Raw genomic sequence first — 20,705 nt, forward strand, 5'->3', positions numbered from 1 at the left:
AAAAAACATAGAAAAATTACTGGGAGATATATTAACAATGATTGTGATTGATTGGTAGAATTAGAAGTGGTATTTTTCTCTTTACTTTTCTTTTTATCAAATTTCCAAAAATGTATTTATTGCTTTTATAACTAAATAAACTTTATTGCAAAAGCAGCTTTTACATAATATGCCTTAACGTTAAAATATCACTAGGTACATGTGACTGCAGGGGAGACATGAGAGGTGGTTAGGGAGACATTGGGTTGAAATGACTTAACTTGCTGTTTGCTGCAGAGTCTGAAGCTAGAGAGTTCAAGTTCTGGCTTGTCTGATAGCACAGCCCTGCTGCTACTTAAAATCCTCTTTGGGAAAAGAGAAGTAAATTCAATAGGTAACTGACTCTGGTAAGTCCTGTCACCTCTCTAACTCTGGTTAATAATTTGTAAAGTACAAATAAAACCTCACAAGCTTGTGGCAAGACTTAACTGAAGATATTTTATGAGCCCTGAAGTACCATGCGTATGGAAAGAGACCTCATTAAATGGACTTTCAGGCCACTCTAGCTAAACCTGTTAATGTATTGACTTCATAAGAAATAATCACCTTGCCTTGACTGACAAGATGTTCTTTTTGTTGTCTTTCCTGATCAGAGAGGACCAGGTAAACTTCCGCGGATTCATGAGGACCTTGGCTCATTTCCGACCCATTGAGGATAATGAAAAGAGCAAAGATGTGAATGGACCAGAACCACTCAACAGCCGAAGCAACAAACTGCACTGTAAGGAGATAAAGTCTCTGGCTTAAAATATTTGCTTTTCATTTCTCACCAATCATTTATTTACTCATCCATTCACTGAACAAGCATTTATTCAAACATAGTGGTTAAGAGCTCAGACCCTGGAGCTAAACTGGCTGGATTTGATTTAATTAATTAATTAATCTATTTATTTTTGGCTGCCTTGGGTCTTCATTGCCATGCACGGGCTTTCTCTAGTTTTGGCGAGCAGGGGCTACTCTTCATTGTGGTGCACAGGCTTCTGATTGCAGTGGCTTCTCTTGTGGAGCAGGGGCTCTAGGTGCACAGGCTGCAGTAGTTGTGGCACACGGCCTCTAGAGCACAGGCTCAGTAGCTGTGGCGCACGGGCTTAGTTGCTCCACAGCGTGTGGGATCTTCCCGGACCAGGGATCGAACCCGTGTCCCCTGCATTGGCAGGTGGATTCTTAACCACTGCGCTACCAGGGAAGTCCCAATTGGCTGGATTTGAATACCAGCTCTGCCACTTTTTGGCCCTGTGTCTTTGGGCAAGTTACTTAAAATCTTTGGGCCTCAGTTTCCTTTTCTGTAAAATGAGATATTAAGGGGTTTCAAACAGGAAGGTTGTGAAGATTTAATGACTTAATATATGTCAAGTACTTCAAACTGTGCCTGGCAATAAGAGTTAGCTGCTAATATATCCTGTGTGCCAGGCACTGTGATAAGTGCTAGAGTGACAACAGTGAGAAAGATGCATCCCACCTTAGAATTTGATAGATACTGGGATGTGACTTAAGTAGGGGTCGACAGCTAGGTTAGTGCAAGACTTAATTTTTGTCCCCATGCCTCTTGCCGCCTTTCCTTGGATACTTGTTGGATTTCCCTCTGCCCTTTGTTGATTCATGTATGATATTGCCTAATCCCTTACAATACTTCTCTAAGAAATTAAAATTAAATTTCTCTTTTCATTCAACACAAGTTGAAACTGAAATTGTATTGAACTGGGGACTTCCCTGGTGGTCCAGTGGTTAAGACTCCACGTTTCCACTGCAGGGGGCATGGGTTTGATCCCTGCTCGGGGAACTAAGATTCTGTATTCCGTGCAGCGCAGCCAAAAAAAAGAAAAAGAAAAGAAAAGAAATTGTATTGAATTGATTGAGCCCGAGCTTCTCTTACTTGGGTGCACAGTGAAGTCTATGAAGCCATAGAATAAATGGGGCCCATCAAGTTTTTACTGAACGATTTAAAGAAAAATTAAAAGGCTTTTTAATATTGAAACAAATATAAACTATAGAATATAATGCCAAATTTACATACATTTGAAAGATAGTACATGAACCATAAACATTTAATTTGTAGCACTTGGGCCATATCCCCAGATCTCCCTTGCTTATAAAGGAGTTGACTCCTCTGTTAGTATTTCAGGTAAAGAGTTTGAGAAATACTAAAATAAGTTTTGTTGTATAAGTCAGGGAAGATTTTTGAACCAAAATAATAAAACACTGCTTTCCTTTTTTTTTTTTTTTTTTTTTTTGTGGTACACGGGCCTCTCACTGTTGTGGCCTCTCCCGTTGTGGAGCACAGGCTCCGGACGCACAGGCTCAGCGGCCATGGCTCATGGGCCCAGCCGCTCCACGACATGTGGGCTCTTCCCAGACCAGGGCACGAACCCGTGTCCCCTGCATCGGCCAGAGGATTCTCAACCACTGCACCACCAGGGAAGCCCAACACTGCTTTTCTTTACCACAATATCATATACCTTAATGAAGAGTGGAAAATTTAAGTACAAAGAAAACTAAATATAATAGAAAATAGAATTCTAATGAATTATTCTCAAATTTATTGGATACTTTATGTTTATTAGTGAATTTCACTTTCTTCTCTCAAGACTAAATTCTGTTTGAGACAAAGCCTTGTGTCTTAATGTTTTATGAGCTTTAGTGTATATTTATTACATGTTTGCCTGATGCTGGCATTAATGTAGTAGAAATTTTCTCATTTAAAATATTGTCAGACCAGGAGTTGATCGGTAATTGAAAAAGTCAGCTAAAGCGTAGAATCATAGAAAAGGATACATGGTTTAAAATTTTAATTTACCTTATATTATTTTAAAACACATTCACTGGCCAGTCTTTAGATGTAGGACCAAGAGTTGTTTTGTTTTGTTTTGTTTTGTTTTGATAAAGTTCTGCTGATGGGAGGTGTGTGACGTTTTTGTGTAGAACACATCTATAATGTATAGTCTAAGGTTTCTAGTTGCAGTTTCTTTTCAGTGGAAAGAGAACTTAAAGGTACTTATAAAGCATTCTGAGAATAGAATCTTCCTGCTGTTAACATTTTTTCCTTGATCTTTTGCAGTTGTCCTGCCACACATACTTTAGCAACAGTTTGGTGGGTTTTTTTTTTCTTCAGTGCCTTAATATTGAGTCTTTCAAAAGCAGTCGATCTAATATTCATTTAAAAAATAACTTTCTGGGGCTTCCCTGGTGGCGCAGTGGTTGAGAGTCCGCCTGCTGATACAGGGGACACGGGTTCGTGCTCTGGTCCGGGAAGATCCCACATGCCGCGGAGCAGCTGGGCCCGTGAGCCATGGCCGCTGAGCCTGCGCGTCCGGAGCCTGTGCTCTGCAACGGGAGAGGCCACAGCAGCGAGAGGCCCGCGTACCACAAAAAAAAAAAAAAAAAAAAAAAAAAAAAATCTTTCTTTTCACACGTTTCATTTCTTATAAAATTATGTAGTTTTATGAAAAGTACAAATAGCACAGTTCTAGGACAGTTGACACACCTGACTCTAGGTAAGCATCCAACTCAGTGGGTGGAGTAGACACTTCAGAGTCACCCATTGGCTACAACTATGCAGTTTGCTGCCATATCAGCTAGAATGATTTGCAGAGGAGAGGGGGAACATCCGTGAATCCAGTGAGTTGGTTAAGAAGACAGTTAAGAAACATTGTGTGCTAAGGACTTCCCTGATGGCGCAGTGGTTAAGAATCCTCCTGCCAATGCAGAGGACACGGGTTTGAGCCCTGGTCTGGGAAGATCCCACATGCCGCAGAGCAACTAAGCCTTTGTGCCACAACTACTGAGCCCACACGCCTAGAGCCCGCACACTGCAACGAAGAGTAGCCCCTGCTCACCACAACTAGAGAAAGCCTGTGCGCAGCAATGAAGACCCAAGGCAGTCAGAAATAAATAAATAAATAAATAAATAAATTTATAAAAAAGACAACATTCTGTGCTCTACGAAACTATGCTTGCTTTTCTAATCCAGGATTAGAGGAGGCTTTAAAGGTTATCAGGTGTAACACAGACCTGTTACCTGAATTCCCTCTACAGCCTGGGCTCTACTTTTTTCAAGTCACAAATTCCCTTGGCAGTCTGGTGAATCCTGTAGACCCCATCTCGGAATGTTTATGAATGCATAAAATGAAATACATAGGATTACAAAGGAAACCAATTATATTGAAATACAATTAACAAAATGTTAAAACAACTTTGTGATACAGTAATAAAGGTGTTTCTTTATTATACACTAAATAACAGGATGTGACATTGGAGCCCTGTGGCTCTGGAGCAGCTCTGTATCTTGAATGTGGTGATGGTTACATGAAACTACATAGGTGATAAAATTGCAAAGGACTACACACACATGCACATACACACATGGTGAAATCCGAATAAACTGTGGATTGTACCACTGTCAGTTTCCTGGTTTTGTTGGTGTATTATAGTTATGCAAGATGCTACCATCAGGAGAGGCGGGGGTGAAAGGTATATGCAAAGTCTTGAGGAGATATTTGTACACCCATGTTCGTGGTGGCATTATTCACAATAGCTAAAGCAAGAAAGTAACCCAAGTGTTCATCAGTGAGTGAGTGGATAAGCAAATTCATTAATTCACATTGACCCTAAAGAAAATATTCCAGGTAGCATTAGGGGATTTGGTAGTTAGATTATCAGTGAGGATGCCTTCAGCTGATTCAGCTGACTTCAACAGTAAGGAGATGTATTACCTCACTTTACGAGTGAGGTGGGGCAAATGTCAGGGTTGATTGTGTTGTCAAGGGCCCAGGTTTTTCCTATTGCTCTGCTCTGCCATCCTTCGGGTCTCTTTCATCCAAAGTCATGGCTCCTCATGGTCACGTGGTGGCTTTCAGTGGCAGTTGGGCTATGTGCTTCCCTATTCATATCTGACAGTGGGGAAAGAAAGACAGAGACAAAGAGACAGAATGCCCCCGAAGCCATGGATGAGCTTCTTTTAGGAAGAAAGAAGGCCTGAATGCCACCAAAATGGCAGACTTTAGGGTGAGATAGAATAGTAAGTGCTGTGCAAGTTATGCATGGTTTTTACCATTACTTTAGTCTTGGCTTTCAGATCAACTTTTATAGGAAGCTGAACATGAATTAGAATTCTGTTGCATCCTATATGTTAGGATCACATTCATGTAAGTAGACCAGTGAAACCAGAGCTATAGAGGAGTCCTGGATGTCTTCTTCTCTGTCTGTAGTTTGGTTTTCTCTGAATTTCCCACAGAGCTGTGGAAGCAGCAAGACGGCTCTTCTTGTAGACGGAGAGCAACTGAACATCGTACACTTAGCAACACATTTGCCACTAAGGCAAATTTGTTTATAGTCCATCTTCCTCAGAGAATAGTCTCTTCAGGGACTCTGAGAGCATGCTTTGTCCTATTTCTTTTTTATGCCACCGTGAAAGCATGTCAAGGGCAATCAGCAAGGCTGAACTGTACCTATGTAGGCACAGGCCCAAGCACACATAGTACTACTGCTCTGTTTGTCTCCCAGGAATGGTTCCCTTATTGTTCTCCTCTTCAGGTCAGTGAGGTTATAAAGTCTGATGTGGAAGGTACAACCCATCTTAGAATGCTCCAGGGCATGGTAAGCTTCCTTTTTGATGTTCTAATTGTCTTCTTAAATAGTTTAAGTTTTTTATAACACATAATGAGTAATGTGGGAAATGCGTCTGCATGCAGATATTTTATCTGGCCGATGAGGAATATTGGTGAAGTGGAGTTTGGGAGAGTAGCCAAGAAGAAACTGAGCAGCATAATTCACAACAGCCAAAAGGTGGGAGCAACCCAAGTGTCCGTCAACATGATTGGATACACAAAATGTGGTATATACATACAATGAAATATTATTCGGCCTTAAAAAAAGGAAATTCTGTCACATGCTACAACATAGAAAAATTTACTTTTGCTAAATATCAATAAGCCAGACACAAAAAGGTGAATATTATTTGATTCCTCCTCTGTGAGGTTCCTAGAGGAGTCAAATTCATAGAAAGTTGCCAGGGCCTAGAGGCACGGGGAAATGGGGAGTTATTAATGGGTCAAAATTTCAACTGGGGAAGATGAAGAAGTTCTGGAGATGGATGGTGGTGATGGTTACACAACAGTGTGAAAGTACTCAACTGTACACTTAAATTTTATGTTTATTTTACTATACTGTTTTGTTTTTTTAAAGAAGTAACTGTGATTAAAATGTAAAGGTTTGACTGAGATCATTCATTTGGTCTTTCATTAAGCAAATGTTTGAGCAACTCCTGTATGCCAGGCACTATTTTAGGCCCAGGATACAATGGTGCATAAATCAGATAAGATCTTTGCTTTCAGAGATCTTACAATGTAATAAGGGAGATAGACTATATGGAAAAAGACAAATGAGTAAACAGGATTTATGATCGTGGCAAGTTCTGTGAAGGAAATGAATAAGGTAAGATGAGAGAGTGATGGGGGACGGTGTCACTGCTTTAGAATGAGTGGTCACTGCTTTAGAATGAGGAGTTGAAACCCTAAGAATGAGCCAACCTTGCCAAGAATAGCAGAAGAGCGCTCTAGGCAGAGGGGACAACTGGTGTAAAGGTCCTTGGGTAGAAATGAGTGCTTGGTGTTTAGAGAACAAAGAAGCATTATCAAGAAAGAAGTGAGTGGTAGGAGAGGAGGGCAGAGAGGTGATGGCGGGTAAATGACACTGCTTGAGCTCTTCCTGTGTGCCAGGCACTGTTTAAGGTGCCTTTTGTGTACTAACTCATTCAGTCCTCACAACCCTATGAGGTGGATTCTGTTACTCTCATTTTGCACCTCTTGGGCAGCTGAGGCACAGAGAGATTAAGTAACTTGCTCACGTAGACATAGCTAGTAAGCTGTCAGGCAGGACGCGGCAGAGTTAGAGTCTTAACCACTGTACTGTATTGCTCTGCCGTCAACATCAGGAGCTCAGAGGAGGGATCCGAGCTGGAGATGCACGTTTGGGAGTCATAAACATTAGACGGCATTTAAAGCCCTGGGACTGGAGATGAGAGATGACAGCTCTGGAGACAGGAGAGTCCAAGTCTCCTGGTTTAAGAATGGGGGGAAAGGGAGAGGAGGAGAGGAAAGAGAGAGAAGCTAACAGAATGGCTCAGTCATTTGGCATTTGGCCATTCATTATCTCGGGGAAAATGCTGGTTCTGCTGGTTCAGGACCAGAGCTGAGTGACAGGAATCCAAGTCACTTAAGAAATAACTACCGTTGCTATAGTTTTTTCTAAAAGATGCTATCGTGTGATAGCTCTATTACCCCTCTGCTGGTGTCTTAGTCTGCTCAGTCTGCTATAACAGGATACCAGAGACTGGGTGACTTAAGCAGACATTTCTCACAGTTCCGGAGACTGGACTCTGAAATCAAGGTGCCAACATGGTCGGGTTCTTGGGGGGGGCCCCCCTTCTGGTTCACAGTCTTCTTGCTGTATTCTCACATGGGGAGGGAGGTGGAAACAGAAAGAGAGAAGGATAAAGAGATCTCCTGTCTCCTCTTTTTATAAGGGCATTAATCCTATCATGAGGGCGTCACCCTCATGACCTAATCTAACCCTAATTACTTCCCAAAGAGTCCACCTCCTAATAGCACATTGTGGATAAGTTATGGTTCCAACATAGGAATTCTGGGGGAGACACAAACATTCAGTCCATGGCAGTTTGGTTTCAAAAATTAGCTTTTCAGCTTTCTATAAATACTTTGGCAGAAAGGGATGTAAGTGTTTATTACAGTTACCCCTCAATTAAGAAATTCAGAAACATGGGTTATATAGCAAACAGATTTCCATCGCAAAGTCTTTAATAAATAACACATTTTATGGTATTTTAGAAAGATGACAGCATATACAGAAGAGAGTGTGTGTGTGTGTGTGTGTGTGTGTGTGTGTGTCTGTTTAGTTTGGGGAATATATATTTTTTCCATTCGTCTGTTTTATTTTTATTTTATATTGGACTATAGCTGATTTACAATGTTGTGTTAGCGTACAGGTGTACAGCAAAGTGATTCAGTTATACATATACCTATTCTTTTTCAAACTGGGAATATATTAAACACACATTCCTTTAGGAACACTTATGATCCTTGTCTCCTTCCCCTTGGAAGCCAAACCTCCTAAGCATCTAAAGTCTTAAATTTGATAAAGTTAGTCACTCAACTAACCAAATTAAAGAAAACAGACAAACATCAGAGAAAGTCTCTCCTAGTTACTCCCCCTTCCAGAATTTTAATATTGTGCCTTACAAAAAGTAAATTAGATTTTTCTAAAAGTTTTACTTAGACTTTTAGTGGACTCAGCATGCCCTCCCCCACTTTTTTTTTCTTTTGGTGGAGGCAAGGAGTGATGTTTAAACTTTTAGATATTCATCCATGTTCTCTTGCCCTTGTACCTAGTATTAGCTCTGCCTGGAATGCCACCCTTCATCAGATTTCTGTTTGTCTTTCAAGACCTTTTTCAAATGTTACTTGAACCAGAAAGGCACATCTGCTATATGCTTTGTTCCCTGGTATTTCATATGTATGAGAGCACTTGGACTGTATTAAAGTGCATAGTGTGTGTTGCTTTCCTCTACTAGGCTGTGGGTTCCAAGGACCAGATCTAAATCTGTATATCTTAATAACTCTAAAGCTGGATTTGGGCCTTTTAATATTGGCAGTACCTACTGAAAACCAAAAATCTTAGTGGCATACTTGAAATGATTCAAAGCCTCAAAACTACAGTGTATTCAGCTATAATTATAAGGTAATCACTTCCTCAGTGTGATTTGTCACAGTGCCTATAAAATCATCCAGTGTTATCATACTTTTCACTTGGTGGCCCTTCAGGAAAATGGCACTGTCTGAATGATTTTTGCTCTTCTGAATGTTCTCTCTCAGATATCCTAGTTTCTAAAAGACTTATCTATTGTTAAAGAGGTAGAAGCATGAGAAGGCCAGGACACCTTCAAATTCTTGGCATTTCTGTTTGACACTGAAGTTCTTTACCTTCAGGATTCCCAAGTAGTTGAGGATTATTTGAAATTTGACATGAATTTGCCGAAGTGGTCATTTTTCCAGAGTAATACTTTGTGTAGTCAGCTGTTTGGTTGCCTCTGTGGCTCCTATTGTTGGCTCCCCCTGAGTGCGGTACACGGTAGACTTGGGCTGTGTGAGATGGCCTAACTGACAGAGCCACTTAGGGTTTTGGATTTTTTTTTTTTAAACATTCTAAGTTAAGAAAAAGGACATTCGGGGCTCCCCTGGTGGCGCAGTGGTTGAGAGTCCGCCTGCCGATGCAGGGGACACGGGTTCATGCCCCGGTCCGGGAAGATCCCACATGCCGCGGAGCAGCTGGGCCCGTGAGCCATGGCCGCTGGGCCTGCACGTCCGGAGCCTGTGCTCCGCAATGGGAGAGGCCACAACAGTGAGAGGCCCGCGTACCGCCAAAAAAAAAGAAAGAAAAAGGACATTCGACTTATTACGTTTTTGATTTGTGCAATAAAGGGCCATACTTCATCCAAGCTAAGATGCCATCAATTATGAGATGCATCCCAGTTTCTTAAATGTTACAATGTCTTTAAAAGCTCTACAGGTAATTGCAGTTGCTCTTGAAATATTAATTCATTGTCAGTTTTCTGTCAGGTGTCCTTTATATATTTAGTTCCTTGAGAAGGGGCAAAACACTATTGAATTTCCACTAAATTCTTGTTTTTTTCCTACCAGTTGCTTTTCGACTGTATGACTTGGATAAAGATGACAAGATCTCCCGTGATGAGCTGTTACAGGTATGTGGGAGAGTTCCCATGCACACGGATAACTTGTGTTTGGGCCCTGTGGCTTATTCTTGTGGGCAGGAATTGTTCTTTCCTTGAGTAAGCATTTATTTAACACCTGCTGTATGCCGAGTCCTGTCTTAGATATAAAGCAGAGCAGATGACCTGGGAAAACTTGAAATGGCTCCTTGAGTTCTCACAGATGTCTCTACTATTTAAAAGCTAACTAAATGTCATTTAAGTGCAGACTGGCACTAAAATACGTGAGATGATTTAGATCAGATAGTTCATTTATTGTCAGCTTATTGGTAATTCTGATGACACGAAGGTAAATGCTACTGTTTCGTATGTCCTTAGGCTTGATGTAAGAGTCAAGGAACTGCTGCTGGGACAGTGTAGCTGAGCCACTACTCACTCGCCTTTGTTACTCCCCATAGATAATTCCCTGTTCTAATAGCAGTGAGTGGCATTTCATCCTATTAGCATTGCCGTTCTCTTTCTCCCCACTCCCCCTTCCCTAAATACAAATTTAGGTGGGGAGAAAATTCTCCTTTTTTCTTTACTTTTTTTAATATTTACGAATCTTGAGGGACTTCTGGTGGTCCAGTAGTTAAGAATCCATGCATCTACTGCAGGGACACAGGTTCCATCCCTCGTCAGAGAACTAAGATCCCGCATGCTGCGCGGTGTGGCAATAAATAAATGAATAAGTTAATTAATTAATTAAAGGTATTTTTAAAAATATTTATGAATCTTGAGGACCTAGGGGGCAAACACATTCAGGAATTTCCATGGGGAGATTTCTCTATTTCAAGATAAAACTAAAAAGTAAAGTGGTTTCTACTCACCCTGAAGTAAGTCTGAACTCATTGCCTTGAGAAGTCTTCTAAGTTGAGATTAAGGACAAACCCAGGGTACTCCTACATTTCTGTGCCTGAGTAAAAACCAAAACAGTCTGCAGGTGAATGATAATGTCCTTTGCTTTTGAATTGGGGACATCTTTCTTTTTTTAAAAAAAAATAAATTTATTTATTTGTTTTTGGCTGTGTTGGGTCTTCGTTGCTGTGCGTGGGCTTTCTCTAGTTGTGGCGAGTGGGGGCTACTCTTCGTTGCGGTGCATAGGCTTCTCATTGCAGTGGCTTTTCTTGTTGCAGAGCAAGGGCTCTAGGTGCACGGGCTTCAGTAGTTGTGGCACACGGGCTCAGCTGCTCCGCAGCATGTGGGATCTTCCCAGACCAGGGCTGGAACCTGTGTCCCCTGCATTGGCAGGTGGATTCTTAAGCACTGTGCCACCAGGGAAGCCCCGGGGACATCTTTCTTCAGTAAGAAGAATTTACTTTATTTAAAATTGGTACATCTGGGCTTCTGAGTTCTGAAGAGAAAAAAATAGAGGCAGTCGCTCTATAGTTGCATGTTTTTATCCTCTGGCCCAAATCTAGCTGCCAGAAAGATATTTTTTGGAGTGGAAGGTTGATTTGTTTTCTATTATTAGGATAAAAAAGGCTGCAGCAGGGAGTGGGGAGGAGATCATATGGCCAGAGTGCCAGTCAGTGACTAGAGTGTTCCTCAGGCCTGAAATGACTTTAGGACAAATGTGCTCAAGGATTGTTGAGGTGTCAGAGAACTAATTTTATCCTAGCAAGAAGAGGATTTGAACATTTTACCAAAGTTTACTTTTCTAGACACTGCCATTTCTAAAACATTTGGTAACATGTAGTTCTTAATTATTCAGTTCGTATTAAAAAGTTTGTTCTTGGGACTTCCCTGGCGGTCCAGTGGTTAAGATTCTGCTCTTCCACTGTAGGGGGCTCAGGTTCAATCCCTGGTCAGGGAACTAAGACTCCTCATGCCTCTCTGTGCAACAACAACAAAAAAAGTTTGTGCTAAGTTTGTCATAAGGAAAGGTTGAGTGGTTATATTTCCCTATTATGATTTTGATAAAAAGCTTTGGTTGGGGAATTCCCTGGCGGTCCAGTGGTTAGGACGCCAAGCTGTCATTGCTGAGGGCCTGGGTTCAATCCCTGGTCAGGGAACTAAGATCCCTCCCACAAGCTGCGAGGCACAGCATAAGATAGGATAAGATAAGAAAATAAAATAAAATTTCTGGTTGAACTTTTGGGGGTGATGGATATGTTTATTATCTTGATCGGGGTGATGGTTTTACAAGTGTGAACATATGTCAGAACTTATCAGATTGTACACATTTTAAATGTGTACATTTTACTGTATATCAATTATACTTCAATAAAAATCGTTGCTATACTCATTTTATGAGGCCAGCATAACTTGGACATGAAAACCTTGTAAAAACTGTAGTAAGAAAATTACAGTGCAGTCTCTTTCACTCACATAGATGTAAAAATCAAAACAAAATATTAATATGTCGAATCCAGCAATATATAAAAAGGATACTGTATTATAGGCAAGGTGGCTTTATACCAGGAATTCAAAGAATTCAAATTAGAAAACCAATCAATAGTATTTCTCCATGTTAGCAGATTAAAGAAGAAAAGTTGAATGGTCTTTTCCAGAGAATTTTAATAAAATTCATCATCCATTCATGATTTTTTTTATGGTAGCAATGTTGACTTTTTTTTAATTTTTAAATTTTTATTGGAGTACAGTTGATTTACAATGTTGTGTTAGTTTCTGCTGTACAGCAAAGTGAATCAGTTATACATATACATAGGCCCACTCTTTTTTAGACTCTTCCCATATAGGTCATTACAGAGTATTGACTAGAGTTCCCTGTGCTGTACAGTAGGTCCTTATTAGTTATCTATTTTATATATAGCAGTGTGTATATGTCAATCCCAATCTCCCAATTTATCACCCCCACCAATTCATGAATTTTTTTAAAGTCTTCGAAAAATAGAGACGGGAGCTTTCTTAAACCTATAAAGGGTATATACAAAAAAACCTCAGCACGCATTAAAAAAATAGTAATAATAAAAGTTCCATTTGCTAATAAACTTCTGACTGGAACTAAAAGTGACACCACGGAGAGGTGGAAAGAGCACTGGCCGGGTGTGGAGGCCCGGGCAGACGGCTCGGGCCAGTGGCTGTTGGGACCTGTGTCCAGGCAGTTCTGGACCTTTATGTCCTCATTGACAGACTGGATGAGTGATTTTTAAGACACCACCACCACTCCTGTCCCCACACCACTGTATACACACAGCACACACGCACAATTCTATAATTCTAAAAATAAAACACTTCGGGGCTTCCCTGGTGGTGCAGTGGTTGGGAATCCGCCTGCCAATGCAGGTGACACGGGTTCAGGCCCTGGTCTGGGCAGATGCCACATGCTGCGGAGTGGCTGGGCTGGTGCACCACGGCTGCTGAGCCTGCACTCTAGAGCCTGCGAGCCACAGCTGCTGAGCCTGTGTGCCACAACTGCTGGGGCCTGCGCACCTGGAGGCAGTGCTCCGCAACGGGAGAGGCCACTGCAGTGAGAAGCCTGCACCCAGCAACGAAGAGTGGCCCCTGCTCGCTGCAACCAGAGAAAAGCCCGTGCGCAGCAACAAAGACCCAATGCGGCCAAAGATAAAATAAATAAATTTATTTTTTAAATAAATAAATAAATGAAACACTTCAGAGAATAATTAGACTGGGACCTGAAGAAGCTGCTCTTTGAGGATGGATTTGTCTAGTTGGCCACACACGGTCAGGGAAGACGGCAAATGGCTTGGCCGTTTAATATTTTTGTTAGCATTGCCACTTTTTATTTATCCTTCAATTTGTATACATTTCTACCCAAATGTACAACTTCCGATTTTCAAGAATTGATTTGTGGGTCGGGGGTGAAGGGAACAGTGTTGGTACAAATCAATATTTCAGCTCTTCTTTTCTTTTCAGAAAATCCTATAATATACTTTTAAAAATCTATTTCAAGAGATTGGGGAAGGATGTAAAGGAATAGGGGAAAGGGAGTCCTGTGAACAGCTGGGCTAGAAGGCCTTGCTTTCCTGGGGTAAAGCTCAGCTCTTAACCTGTTGAAGACAGAGGCGGTTGACTAGGGCATCGCAAGGCATCATAAAAGCACCCTGTCCCCCATTTCATATTGTCTAAGAGCCATGTCATTGGAGTTGCTTGTTTTGCTTAAGGTAGCAGTTTTCAGTGTATATTCACACCCTAAAGATGTTAGCAGAATAAGTGGGGAGCAGGCGATCTCTTTGTTATGTCTGAGAACAAATTTGGAGAAACAGTGTTTAATTCTCTTTTTTTCCCCCAGTTCTCGCAACCCTTCTTTTTTTTTTTTTTTTTGCGGTACGCGGGCCTCTCACTGCTGTGCGCAGGCTCAGTGGCCATGGCTCACAGGCCCAGCCGCTCCGCAGCATGTGGGATCTTCCCAGACCGGGGCACGAACCCGTGTCCCCTGCATCGGCAGGCAGACTCTCAACCACTGCGCCACCAGGGAAGCCCCCTCTCGCAACCCTTTAAATGTGCTTGTCATTTTTCTAAAAGGGGGGATTTCATATTTAACTCTTCAAGGATCTTTATGTTTCTTGACCATACTTTAGGAATAGCTGGGCTAATGCACTGCCTCAAAGAGGACTGCATTCGGGTGAGATTCCAGAAAGCCCTACCAAACTGACTGAAACCTATAGGGACTAGTTTACCTCATGCAACAGGAAGCCTGGGGATAGATTGTCCAGGTTGGTACAGTACCTAAATGATGTCCAGGAGCCAGGCTTCTTCTTGCTCTGGCATCCATAGCACATTTGACTTTCACCTCATGGTCCCAGGATGGCTGCTGTACCACTAAGCATCATATCTACGCTCCAGGCAGGAAGAATGGGGAGGACCAAAATGCAAAGGACTCTCCCTGAAGTGAAGCTTTGCCTTCCTATTCAGTGACCTTGCCAGAGAGTTCTGCTCATATCATTGTCTAGAATGGCCTAGATGAGAAGATAAGGGTTTCAGCTTTTTGGCTGTTATATTTGAGGACATCAAAGGAAAAGAGGGTGGGGGTGGCTTTTATCTTTAATTTTAGTAGAAGAGTCCTCCTCACCCCCAAGTCTCCAGTAATTCCTAGCTGTTGGTCCTGCAGGTGCTACGCATGATGGTCGGAGTGAATATCTCAGATGAGCAGCTGGGCAGCATTGCAGACAGGACTATCCAGGAGGCTGATCAGGATGGGGACAGTGCCATATCTTTCACAGAATTTGTTAAGGTCAGTCACTTACCTCTTGGTTTGAAAAAGTTAAATCCTACTACGCAGGATGGAGGGAGAAAAACATTATTCACATAAGAGCTTGAGACAGTATCTCCTGTTGTGACCTTCATAACTGTCGTTGGGTTTTGTTTTTTTTAACAGGTTTTGGAGAAGGTGGACGTAGAACAGAAAATGAGCATCCGATTTCTTCACTAAAGGACTGAGACCAAACTGTTCCTTGCTTTCTAGTATTTAAGAACTGGAACTTGAAAGTCCTCCTGTCCACCAGCCCCACCAACATCCATCCCATCGTTCCCCTTTTCCCAAAGTACTACTGCTGTTGCATGACAACCCCAAATATGTTCCATCAACACAAACCTGCCTTTGGTGTATAAACAGGGCATTACAGAATGGTACACCCCATCTAATTCTGTTCAGTATCATTCGCTGGATATCTCCATTTCTAAATAGCATCTCCCCCTGTTCTGCTGCTGAATGCCACGTGTCCATCCAGTCTGAGAAGTGAGAGGGATTCATGCCAAGAACCAGCCAGCAAAGCTCTTTGACTGGATGTGGACTGTAGCCATGCTGCCTTCCCCCCAGCTTGGCTCTGGCATGCTCCTTCATCCTTTTTTATACGTCCTTTGCTTCCTACTTCTCTTTCACCCACTCTACCATTCACTTAATCATTCAGTGTCCCTGCTTTTTATTAAGCTTCAGTCCCCTCTGTTCTACTTGGCACCCCAAGCTATGCCTGTTAAATGTGTTTCTGACTTGGCAGTATAGTTCAGTGATCTGGCAGTTTTTAATCTACTTTTACTCTTAAATGGGTCTTTGGGATGTTGCCTCTTCAGGAGCTTTTTGGTCAATACTTCTCTCAGAAGAATGTCTTGACCGTCTCTTGGTCCCCTCTGCTCTGTCACCAAAGGGCTGTTGGTTGGAGATGTTCTTGACAGATAAGGGTTATAGAGACAAGTCCTCTGGGTGGCTTGCCCAGGTCGCTCTACCTCTGGCCTCCGATTCTCAACATACATACCTACATGGCTGCTCCTGTTAGTACAGTGTTGACTCTCCACAAATTAGCCATATGCCCACAGGCTTGCTTAGTTTGAGGATGCTGTCACCACCAGAATAGCCTCTCTGACAATATGCTTGTCAGGGGTGTTTCTCATGGCTGCTTGAACAAGGAGACTGGGCACCCTAAAAGTATTCCCACCTCTGCAGCATGGTTTATGCCTCAGTGCTGTGTGCCCTGGAATGTTTTTCACTTCACATTTCCAAGTAGAAAGATAAGTGCCTAACTTATCCCAGTCCACAAGATTTAAAGATTGTCCTCAGTGTCTTGAGGTTTTGCACAAAATTCTCTATGAATTTTACACCTGGCACATGTTACTGCTGGAAGCCATAGTCAGCTCCTAATACAGGTCCAAAGCATTGAATGTATCGTATCATTAGCTGCCTGGTTACAATGACATCCTAGCTCCTCTCTTAGACCACTGCTAATCCCTTAGGAACAAGGGCTCTAGCACTGGTGGCACGACCTGAGGTGGCATTATAGGCCTTTGCATGAACCAGAGCAACTTCTCTGCCTAAGTCAGCTTCGTATAGACCTCATTGAATCAGGCTGTTATTATCCTAACATCTGTCTTTATGAGTCTCTTCATCTGTACATCTGTCCTTGGCTGATTTTCTCTGACTCATTGCTTGCTTGCTGTTTCCTTGCTTTGGAAAGCTATCCAAGATGTATATACAATGCTTTAGGAAGGGAATTACTTTAAAAAAAAAAACACTGCAAAGGGATTAGGAAGAGTGGAGAAGAAAGAGTGGCCAGGCTGGATGACTCAAGTATAAATGACTGAGGAATTCTTGGTGAAGTATCAGTCTTACTTTGTGATCAAGTGATGTAATATAGGAATTGTATAAAAGGGGAGAATTGTCTGACACTGGTCTGTTAGAGAGGTACTTCAGAGGCTCCTTGACCTGCATATTTAAAGTTACTAAGATTATGGCTTTTTGCTCCTTTTGGCTGTATAGCAAACTGTTTTAATCCACAGTTGTGCCTTATTGTTCCATTAAAATTGTATTCTTTGATCCATCAATAAATACTTGTGGCTAAAACAAAATAACTTGGGTGATTTTTGTCCCTGTGTTTTACAAGAATTTTACATAACTCAGTCCCCTTCTTCAAGTTTGAAATCACAGTGTGTCTCCCTTACTCGGGTTTATGTCTGTGCTGTCAAATGCCTTTATTTGAACGTAATTGGAACATGACATGAGATTCTATCGGCTTTTATATCTGCTGCTGCCTGGACATAAGAGGTGGGAGCATTCATCTAGGGGCCAGCACTATATGACTCTCGGCGTGGCTTTGACAGCCTTAGCCACTGCCCACTTGCTCCAGGTAGGATTCCATTTCTGTTCTTGACTCTCTTACTCCTTAAATGTAGAAGAGGTCTAAAATAGGGTATCTGCCTATTGCTTGTTAATAAGTTGTCTACCCCCTCATGTACATACAGTCTCAATGACATATTGTACCCAGCTATTGTTACATGGCTTTTCACATCTTCAAGTTTCAGTCTGCTATGTAGGGTGTGAGTATCTCTTCTTATTTTAAGGTTTGGTGTCATGCCAGAAGACTCAAAAGAGTAAAAGCTAGAGTCATCCTATAAATTCTAACACAATACCCTCTTCTTTTCCGGTCCCTCTGCCTCAAAAGTCCATTCAAAATGACTTGCACTGTTTCAGCTTTGCTTCATTTTGAGTGTAATTTTAGGATTTGGAGAAAGTGACAAATAGATGGAGTGACCATGCCATTAGTTTTGGAGGAAGCTTAATGTTACCGACCATGGCCATAGGTATACCAGTCTGTGACTAAAATAAGACATTCATTGATACTGTAAAAAAAATTTTAAGAACATTACAGCATTATCTGCAGTTTGAAGAGACTCCCCTTAACTAATTTTATTTCCCTTGCTCCCTTCTGGTCTACCCATGCAGTACATATTTCTAAAGTAAATGAAACATAACATGAGATGATAACAGCTTTTAGAAATTAACATATTGTAAGATTTCCCCATGTTAACTGTTGTTCCTTGTTCGTATCAACAGTCACATAATATTTTACCAACTTGATGTAATATTTACTGAACCATTACCTTACGTGTCATGCAGGATCTTCCCCGACCAGAGATCAAACCCACGTCCCCCTGCAGCGGAAGCACAGAGTCTTAACCATTGGACCACCAGAGAAGTTCCATTACTTTATTTGCTTATTGTTTCCAATTTTATGTTATAAAATAATGGTAAAATGAATGCCTTTTTTACATATAACTTTTCTTTGAAAACATTTTGTGGGAGTGGGATTACTAGAGCAAACTTTAGGCATTTACTTACAGCTTTTGAGAGGCTTCAAGAGAATGCCGGAAGCAATCAAATTACTCTCTTTTACCTTCAGTATTCTTTTTATTTTTTATTTTTTTAATTTTTTTATTTTTTTTTTAACATCTTTATTGGAGTATAATTGTTTTACAATAGTGTGTTATTTTTCCCTCTACAGCAAACTAAATCAGTTATACATACACACATGCTCCCACATCTCCTCCCTCTTGCATCACCCTCTCTCCCACCCTCCCTATCCCACCCCCCCAGGCGGTCACAAAGCACAGAGGTGATCTCCCTGTGCTATGCAGCAGCTTCCCACCAGCTATCTAATTTACATTTGATAGTGTATATATGTCCCTGCCACTCCCCCACTTCGTCACAGCCCACCCCTCCCCCTCCCCATATCCTCAAGTCCATGCTCGAGTAAGTCTGTGTTTTATTCCCGTCCTACCACTAATCTCTTCATGACATTTTTTTCCCTTAGAGTCCATATATATGTGTTAGCATACGGTATTTGTTTTTCTCCTTCTGACTTACTTCACTCTGTATGACAGACTCCAGGTCCATCCACCTCATTATAAATAACTCAGTTTCATTTCTTTTTATGGCTGAGTAATATTCCATTGTATATATGTGCCACATCTTCTTTATCCATTCATCTGTTGATGGACACTTAGGTTGCTTCCATGTCCTGGCTATTGTAAATAGAGCTGCAATGAACATTTTGGTACATGAGTCTTTCTGAATTATGGTTTTCTCAGGGTATATTCCCAGTAGTGGGATTGCTGGGTCGTATGGTAGTTCTATTTGTAGTTTTTTAAGGAACCTCCATACTGCTCTCCATAGCGGCTGTATCAATTTACATTCCCACCAGCAGTGCAAGAGGGTTCCCTTTTCTCCACACCCTCTCCAGCATTTATTGTTTCTAGAGTTTTTGATGATGGCCAATCTGACCGGTGTGAGATGATATCTCATTGTAGTTTTGATTTGCATTTCTCTAATGATTAATGAGGTTGAGCATTCTTTCATGTGTTTGTTAGCAATCTGTATATCTTCTTTGGAGAAATGTCTATTTAGTTCTTCTGCCCATTTTTGGATTGGGTTGTTTGTTTTTTTGTTATTGAGCTGCATGAGTTGCTTATAAATTTTGGAAATTAATCCTTTGTCAGTTGCTTCATTTGCAAATATTTTCTCCCATTCTGAGGGTTGTCTTTTGGTCTTGTTTATGGTACCCTTTGCTGTGCAAAAGCTTTTAAGTTTCATTAGGTCCCATTTGTTTATTTGTGTTTTTATTTCCATTTCTCTAGGAGATGGGTCAAAAAGGATCTTGCTGTGATTTATGTCGTATAGTGTTCTGCCTATGTTTTCCTCTAAGAGTTTGATAGTGTCTGGCCTTACATTTAGGTCTTTAACCCATTTTGAGTTTATTTTTGTGTGCGGTGTTAGGGATTGTTCTAATTTCATACTTTTACATGTAGCTGTCCAGTTTTCCCAGCACCACTTATTGAAGAGGCTGTCTTTTCTCCACTGTATATCCTTCCCTCCTTTATCAAAGATAAGGTGACCATATGTGTGTGGGTTTATCTCTGGGCTCTCTATCCTGTTCCATTGATCTATATTTCTGTTTTTGTGCCAGTACCATATTGTCTTGATTACTGTAGCCTTGTAGTAGAGTCTGAAGTCAGGGAGCCTAATTCCTCCAGCTCCATTTCTCGTTCTCAAGATTGCTTTGGCTATTCGGGGTCTTTTGTGTTTCCATACAAATTGTGAAATTTTTTGTTCTAGTTCTGTAAAAAATGCCAGTGGTAATTTGATGGGGATTGCATTGAATCTGTAGATTGCTTTGGGTAGTATAGTCATTTTCACTATGTTGATTCTTCCAATCCAAGAACATGGTATATTTCTCCACCTATTTGTATCATCTTTAATTTCTTTCATCAGTGTCTTATAGTTTTCTGCATACAAGTCTTTTGTCTCCTTAGGTAGGTTTATTCCTAGATATTTTATTCTTTTTGTTGCAATGGTAAATGGGAGTGTTTTCTTAATTTCACTCTCAGATTTTTCATCATTAGTGTATAAGAATGCCAGAGATTTCTGTGCATTCATTTTGTATCCTGCAACTTTACCAAATTCATTGATTAGCTCTAGTAGTTTTCTGGTAGCATCCTTAGGATTCTCTATGTATAGTATCATGTCATCTGCAAACAGTGACAGCTTTACTTCTTCTTTTCCTATTTGGATTCCTTTTATTTCTTTTTCTTCTCTGATTGCTGTGGCTAGAACTTCCAAAACTATGTTGAATAAGAGTGGTGAGAGTGGGCAACCTTGTCTTGTTCCTGATCTTAGTGGAAATGGTTTCAGTTTTTC

General features: G+C 41.2%; 1 protein-coding gene across 1 annotated transcript in view; it reads left to right on the forward strand.

Annotated features, from left to right (window-relative positions):
- The window catches only part of CHP1 (calcineurin like EF-hand protein 1), a 39,912-nt gene extending 22,829 nt beyond the window's left edge, over positions 1 to 17,083 (forward strand). The window contains exons 4-7 of the mRNA XM_059058091.2: positions 633 to 760; positions 9,750 to 9,811; positions 14,853 to 14,975; positions 15,120 to 17,083. Of these exons, the coding sequence (XP_058914074.1) occupies positions 633 to 760; positions 9,750 to 9,811; positions 14,853 to 14,975; positions 15,120 to 15,173 (367 nt within the window). The 3' untranslated portion in view covers positions 15,174 to 17,083. The remainder of the gene's footprint in view (positions 1 to 632; positions 761 to 9,749; positions 9,812 to 14,852; positions 14,976 to 15,119) is intronic.
- The last annotated feature ends 3,622 nt before the right edge of the window (positions 17,084 to 20,705 follow it).

Source organism: Kogia breviceps, chromosome 3 (assembly GCF_026419965.1).
Source record: "Kogia breviceps isolate mKogBre1 chromosome 3, mKogBre1 haplotype 1, whole genome shotgun sequence".
Lineage (NCBI taxonomy): Eukaryota > Metazoa > Chordata > Mammalia > Artiodactyla > Physeteridae > Kogia > Kogia breviceps.